The sequence below is a fragment of the Lactuca serriola genome, chromosome 5, assembly GCF_051521515.1.
Source record: "Lactuca serriola cultivar US96UC23 chromosome 5, Lser_US96UC23_V15, whole genome shotgun sequence".
In the NCBI taxonomy this organism is placed as follows: domain Eukaryota; kingdom Viridiplantae; phylum Streptophyta; class Magnoliopsida; order Asterales; family Asteraceae; genus Lactuca; species Lactuca serriola.
This window is the reverse complement of record NC_136412.1, coordinates 87,510,315-87,517,552: the sequence shown is the minus strand read 5'-3', so window position 1 is coordinate 87,517,552 and position 7,238 is coordinate 87,510,315. Positions and strand designations below refer to the sequence as shown.

The 7,238-nt window shown below is 35.1% G+C and overlaps 1 protein-coding gene across 2 annotated transcripts; it reads right to left on the bottom strand.

The window, feature by feature from the left end:
• Nucleotides 1–1,574: 1,574 nt before the first annotated feature.
• Nucleotides 1,575–6,362, bottom strand: LOC145052741 (ATP binding/leucine-tRNA ligases/aminoacyl-tRNA ligase). Of its 2 annotated transcripts, none has more exons than XM_079000612.1 (5): nt 6,207–6,362; nt 4,163–5,408; nt 2,066–4,091; nt 1,907–1,968; nt 1,575–1,762 (listed from the first exon to the last, which is right to left on the bottom strand). In XM_079000612.1, exons 2-4 carry the CDS (start codon nt 5,384–5,386, stop codon nt 1,958–1,960), a joined length of 3,261 nt encoding a protein of 1,086 aa, XP_078856738.1. In that variant the 5' UTR covers nt 5,387–5,408; nt 6,207–6,362; the 3' UTR covers nt 1,575–1,762; nt 1,907–1,957. The 2 variants fall into 2 exon arrangements, with proteins under 2 accessions (XP_078856738.1, XP_078856737.1); XM_079000611.1 differs by having other exon boundaries at nt 1,575–1,745.
• Nucleotides 6,363–7,238: the final 876 nt, after the last annotated feature.

Sequence of the window (7,238 nt, the reverse complement as noted above, 5' to 3'; positions counted from 1 at the left end):
ATAGATTATGTTTGAAAGATCAAACTTGTTAAATTTAAAAGTTCTACAAATTCTTACAAACATGTATACATCACTTATGATAATTAAGCAAAATACGAAGGGATGTCGAAGAACGAAATTCACCTCCTTCGTTAGGTTTGTATTGGTGGTGGTGACCAGTAATGAGGTGGTGATAGTGAATGGTGTTTTGAAGTGGTAAAGAATATTTTTTGCATGCATATTTTAAGTAAGTAGTTAATAACTCTTTTATGATATTAACCTTTCAATTACAAGTTAAACGACCTATAGGATGTGATTATTGTATATTTTGAACTAAATAACAGTAAACTACATTTTGATAACAGTTTTGAGTTTAATTGTGTTTTTTGAACAATTTAAATAGTTTGTTACATGTTTGTAACATTAGCCATGGAGATTATGTTCTAACTAAACATCTTTTTGAAAGAATCAAAAATGATAAATTCTCATATTTGTCAAAATTTTGAAGTTAAAAAAATTATTTTTATCACTTTAACATAAAAATAAAATAAATCATGCTTTTTGTTTTTTTTTTGTTATAAAACACAAATGAGATTTGGACATGTTTACTAAATACCCATGAAGGAAATGACCAAGAGTAGTAAGATTTGTATTCTCATGCATGAATATAAAATCATTAATATGCTTCCCAAATTCACATCTCTAGAAGGAATAAAAGATTTCAACACAAACTTGAAGAGCCTATTTGGTTCTTAAAGGTCTATGATATTTTGCTAAATCATAACAAAATGAGGCATGGCAAGAAATATAAAATATTAGCTCTCCAAGCTAGTGTTGACCATGGAAAGAAAAAGGATCCCAAATAGAAAGAAGAATCAAAAGATGATCATGAAGAGATGACAAGAATAAATATGGGTCTTCAAATACAACAAACCTAAAGGTACTTGTCATAAATACGAGAAAAAGGAAAATCATGCCAATGATGTCTCAAAAGGAAGAAAGAAAAAGAAGATGAGAAAGCTTTCATTGGAGATGCATGGTCAAGTGAAAGAAAAAAAATAAAGATGATGTCATTTTCCTATTTGAAAGAACAAGGTACCATTTTCCTATCCTAACAATGAATATGAATGTTGTGGTGTAATTCCAAGTTCTAGAAAACTATGCAACTTTTTCAAAAAGAAGATAGTGACATTGAAAAGAACTTCAATACACATCTATCATCACTCATGTAGCATACTTTTGGCATAATTTATATGGATTTGATTACATTAAATGTCGCATCAAACAAATTATATTTTCAACGCCAAAAATAAGAGCAATTTTCATTTTTATAATGACATATTTCTCAAAAGTGTAAAGTACTAGTAAAAATGTTTGAAAGCATAATACTACATATGGGTAGACTTTTCAATATCGTAACTCGTAATAGGTAAATACAAAAGCATTTTCCCTAAAATCCAACCTAAATAGATTATGGTAATACGATCCTTGTTTCTACAATACTTTTTGCAACTCCAAAACAGGAGAAACATAAACAATTAGGAGGAAAAAAATAAGAAAAATTATCTAAAGAAAGACAACGTAAATCATGTGTATAACTGAAGGTAAAAAGTAAAACAATCAAACCATAATCGTAACGAAGCAACAGTAGAAGGGAAAAAAAAACATATTGTTTCTTGGGTATTTTGATAAAAGATCTCACTGATTCACAACAACTTGGCAAAAATAAAAAATAAAAAACACTGTTTCTTCTAATTCTTTGCTGCCTGCATATAGAGAGAAACTAAATGAAGTTTAAAAACTCACATTCCAAAAAGAAAGAAAAAAGATGAAGTACAATAAAACTTTAACACCAAAAAAGAAAAGTTATTCTAGAGAAATATTAAAATAAAATTGAAATAAATGCAGTGGACAATTAATTTATTACCTTAGCTAGCCAGTGGGTCCCATTACTCTTCATTATCTTAACGCTAGTTCTTCAAGCCATATCTAAATAGAAACATAAATAACCAATGATAAAAATGAAAGTAGAATGTTAAAAAAAAAACACACACACACACACAAAAAATATATATATGTCACATACCTTCCTTGGTTAAGAAAATAGAGGTAGGAGACCCTGGAGAAGGTGGATTTTGTTTTAACAAACTCCCATGGCGTCCAGCTTTAGCAACAGAATCTCCATCACTAGCAGACAAAATCTCCACATGTTCAAGTCCAATCTGTCTTTTCACCAACTCCAGATTCTCTTCAAGAACCTCGATTTCCCCAAACGGCAACCTTAAATCCAACGCCTGAACGCCAAGTGTCATCACCTCATCCTTCTTAAACCTCATGAACGGCATACAAAGCTTCTGTGTCTGCTTAAAGTTTCCTTCTTGTCCAATAGCACTTTGCTGCAAGGCTTGTAGTATCTCTTGATCCGGTGCAAATTGACGTTTTTGGATATCAAATTTGCTTCTAAGAATATTCAAACACTCTTTCTTCCAACCATCGTATTGTTCATTTACATATATAAGACCAATTGTTGGTTTGCTTTGAGGAGTTGTTGTATTAGTTTTCCCTTTCTTTGATCCACCAGAAGATTGCTTCACAAGAAGCTTCCGGAAATTTGAAATAGACTCCTGTAAGTATCTGTTCGCCATCTGAAGAGTCAAATCAGGGTTTTCAGCTTCAGGCCATCCAGCTTTAATAACAAACCCTTCTTTCTTCAAAAGCTTCTTCCACACATATTCAGAATAATGTGGACAAATAGGAGCAATAAGACGTGTCTGAACATCCATAAACCTCCACAAAAGATCCTTATTCATCCCATAAGACCCACACGAAAACCTATACTCGTCTCTAGCAGCTTGTAAATCATAAAACCCTGATTTTAAAGCTTCACGAAACATATAATCACCGTAATTTTTCTCCGTCGTTTTAATCGCAAAATTAATCTCATTAGCGAAAACCCGATCCGCGTAACACGAACCCGGTCCCACGCGTAATGACGATTCCGCCCCTAGAACCTCCTCCATCCACACCCGCTCTTTAGTCAACCGTAGAATCGCAGCATTCGCGGTTTCAAACACAAAATTCGCATCATCCATTCCGTCTCCCGCATCCGCAAGAGAAAACCTCGTCGCATCAGCTGAAAACTCCTCAATCGCTTGCTTTAAAGTTCGAAAATTCCCGGTTGATTTCGACATTTTTTCGGAATTCAACATGATGTGACCATTACATCGGAATCCTCGAGGCCAGTGGCGTTTTGGGAATATCGCGGTGTGGTTGTAGATCGCGAAGGTGAGATGGTTTTGGATAAGATCTTTACCGGATACACGAAGGTCGACCGGGTACCAATATTCGAATTCCCGTTTCATCTTTCGAAGTAACGTCAACGGAATTGACGATTCCGGTTCCGGACCGGAAAGGAATAAGTAATCCCAAATCTCGTCGGTGAGTTGTTGGGGGTTTACAGATGAAGTATCGGATCCGAAAAGTTCTCCTTTTTGTAACAAATGACATACAGTATAATACGCCATGTAGATAGTGGAATCGGATAAAGATTCAACTAAAAACTCTTCATCCCATGGAATGCGGGTCCCGAGACCGAAGCTTCTAGAACACGCCCACTGGTTGAGCCAGCTCAGCGTGTGTTCGAACCCGTGTCTAGTTTCATCCGAATATAAATTCATCTTCTCCAAACATTCTTCAGCTAATTTTCGCCAGGTGGACTCGCCATAAGTCAAATACCATTGATCGGTCAAAGCGACAACACATTCATCACCGGATCTTGACATGACTTTTTTCTCGGGTTCACTGTAGACGACGGCTTGGTTGGCTTCTAGAAGTTTTGTGCGGATTAAGGTTTTGGCGTCTTGGACACGTAATCCGGAATGTTCTCCTGCAATCATTGTGCCTTCGTAGAAGCCGCCTTTGTAGATTACTTTTTTGGCTGCATCGAGTTTTTCACGTTCGTTTTGGGATTTTATTTTCATGTCTGTGCAGATTTTTTCAGCGGATTTGTCACCGAATTCAGGGTGGGAGATGATTGGGATGACTTCAAAAGGTAGGACCCATTCGTCTTTTATTCCGAATTTAGCCCTGAATGGAGCTTTTGATTTCAAATCCTGAGAAAACAACAAAATGTAAATATTTGAATAACCGATAATTCCATTTAATATGAAAGAAATATTATTACCTGTAAAGCCATGAAATCATCAGGGGAATCACTAGGAACACTGGTGACAATTCCAGTACCTTTATCAGTAAGAACTGATAACATAGGAAGACAATATATGATCTCATTAAATGAAAGTGGTGATTTTAAAGGTAATCCAATAAGATCTTGACCAGTCAACTCCACAAGACATGTATGCTTTTCTGGGACCCGTGACAAATGCTGATAAGCTAAATTACGAGCTGCACGTTCAGTTAAAATAAACACCTCAGAATCATTAATCTCAAAAGCTCCATATTTCCCATCTGGTAATACCCATGCATTTGTTTGACCATACATAGTCTCAGGTCTAAGGGTTGCAGCAGCTAAGTAGACTTTCTTTCCTTCTAGAAACCCGAATTTGGTGGGAAATGGTGGGACCACTTCCATTTTAATGAGGGTGTATTCTTGAGGGATTACACCTTCACCTGATGCACGATCATGATCTGCACATGGTTGTCCATCTAAAGGTGAGTAGATTGTGTACCTTAAGTCTTTAACAATCTTTCCCATTGATTTCAGTTTTCTCATTTGCCACCTCACGAAAGAATCAAAATAAGGGTTGATGTCTGTGGTGATGAAAGATCTTCTCCAATCAGCACCGAGTCCAAAAGCTTTAAGATCTTCAACAGCTAATGGTGGAAAGAATCTAAGCCATTGAACAGGATCTTGAAATGTGGCTATTTCAGTGTCTGATAAACCATACCCACGCATTATCTCCCATTGGTAAGTTTCTTTACCGGTTTTTGATGCTGCTTTTGACTTTTTGCCTTTGAATTTATCAGGTTGAGAGTTGTTATCTTCAGGTTTGACTTCTGGTTCGATGATTATCTCATCTGTTTCTGAAGGGAAAGAAGGTGGATTACCGAATCTTTCGATTTCCCTACGAAGTTTATCAGCTGAGGCTTTGATTGGCATTCCAGTACAATGGAAACCGAAGGGTAAAAGGACATTAGCGCCCCTTAATCTGTGATATGCAGCAGCGAATTCAAGCTTAGAGAGTGAAAATGCATGGCCTAGATGGAGATACCCGTTCATATATGGAAATGGGAATGTTCCAAAAAACTTATCCCCTTCTTTGGGAGGTTGCTCATTAGCTTCTGCATTGAAAACTTGACATTCATCCCACCATTTTCGGACTTCATGTTCCATTTCTAAAAGCTGGTCTCTTCTCTTGAAGCTTCTACCATCATTGGTGTCTGCCATCTCACAGCTAATTTGACAGAAACTGTAGACAGAAAGAACATGTTAGAAATATCTATAAAAAATGAATGATCAAAGAAAAGGAGAACAGATAAACAAACAATCAATTACAGAAAAAAGAGAACAGATAACCTATAGAATGACCTAGCATTGTCAAGATAAACTATATCCAGATCAACAATCAATCAACAGTTCATTAATGTTAGAGAGAAGTTAGGTGCTTAAACAGTGAAAGTCTTGACATAACTGAAATTGGCTCGTTTTTGTATGAAGAAATTTGAAGACATGAGACATTGAAAGCTGCTTTGTTGCATAAAAAGGCGAAACAATTGCAGGAAATGCACAAGACAGAATGCCACTGAAAGTAATTGACATTAGGATATATTATCTCGCTTTTAAGGAAAGCCAGTCACAACCACTATGTAAAATTAGACTTCACAGTTTAATCAAACTTGGCAGTATATAAACTGGAATAAAAGATGAATGTTTTACAATAATAAACTTTCAAAAGATCAATTAGATTTGATATAACATAGAACCAGCTAACAAATTTGTAGTTTAAATCCTCAGTATGAAAGAGATCTAATGCAACCTCCTTCCGCAAGATGAAATTCCAACCTTTGACCAGCCAAATATGAAACTGTCCGTCTATTAATCAAATGCATCCGATAATCACAAAACAACGACTTTGATGTACAAACAAGATTTCGATATCATAAATCGAACCAATTTTAACTTCCGACATCGTGAAATCGGAGCATTGTTCTACAACAACTTCAGTAAAAGAGTACAGAAGCTGGAAGTAAGAAAAATAAGGGTTTACCTCCGGTGTATAATCGACGATTGAATGTTGCGGATAAGGCGAATTGGATGTAAGGAAAGAAGGCGTCTCAACGCCACACTTGTAACTAGGGTTTACTCGGACTTCGCTGCTTTTTTGTCTGTGTATGTGGGAAGCACATAGGGTTTTAGGCGGAAATTCTACAAAGCACCATCTAATTTTTTTATATGCTGTTAAACTTTTTTCTTAATATTAATATATTTATTTATGGATATAGTTTAAAAAAATATAACCTCAAAATTTTATTTTATTTTGTTTTTTCAAATATTACCTAATCTACCAAAGGGTTTTTTCCTCGACGGTAGGTATTAGATGTCCTTCCTCTTTAAAATTGAAGGTTCAATTTCTGTCGTAAAAATATATGAAATTTGGTGTTCGTTTAAGAGCAGATTAGATTTACTTAGAGACTCTAAGATTCGAACTCACGGTTGTCCCATTTGATAACGGCGACAAATAAAATAGTTTTAAAAAAAAAAGTTAGATTATTTGGTCATGTTGTTGATGATATCATTTAGATCCATTATAATTTTAATATCAAACATCTAAAATACCAAAATAAATATATTTTTAATAGCAAAAATCAAACTTAGTTTAAATTTATCATCTAAAATAAATATAATTTAAAAGCGATCTCGCATATAATTTGCCTTTTTTCCATGATGAGCATGTTTTTTTGACTTTAAATATTCTATTCGTATATAAATTGTTACGTTAGGATGATTGTGTAACGTCCTATTCTTCTGAATTGTTTCTCATTTGGAGGCAGGTGATGTATTTTGGATGACTTAGGTGTTCGGTTTGTGTTTTGGAGTCAAGTGGGTATTTCGGTAAAGTGTCAGTTCGAGTTTTATGGAAATTGGATTCTTGTTCGGGAAATTTTATGGCAGGTATGAGTTGGTGTAAGCATAGAGCTTCTCGTTACTTTTTCATGGATATAAGGATTGTCGGAATTGAATTTGTAACGAAGAAGTTATGGGCTTCAGAGTGTTTTAGGGTTTATGAGAAAAGTTCTAG

Excerpts from the sequence above, each read along its gene's own strand:
- LOC145052741 (XM_079000612.1), bottom strand. The coding sequence starts at position 5,386 with ATGGCAGACACCAATGATGGTAGAAGCTTCAAGAGAAGAGACCAGCTT. Across the intron at positions 4,092-4,162 it reads ATGATTTCATGGCTTTACAG|GATTTGAAATCAAAAGCTCC; the intron begins GTAATAATATTT and ends TTGTTTTCTCAG.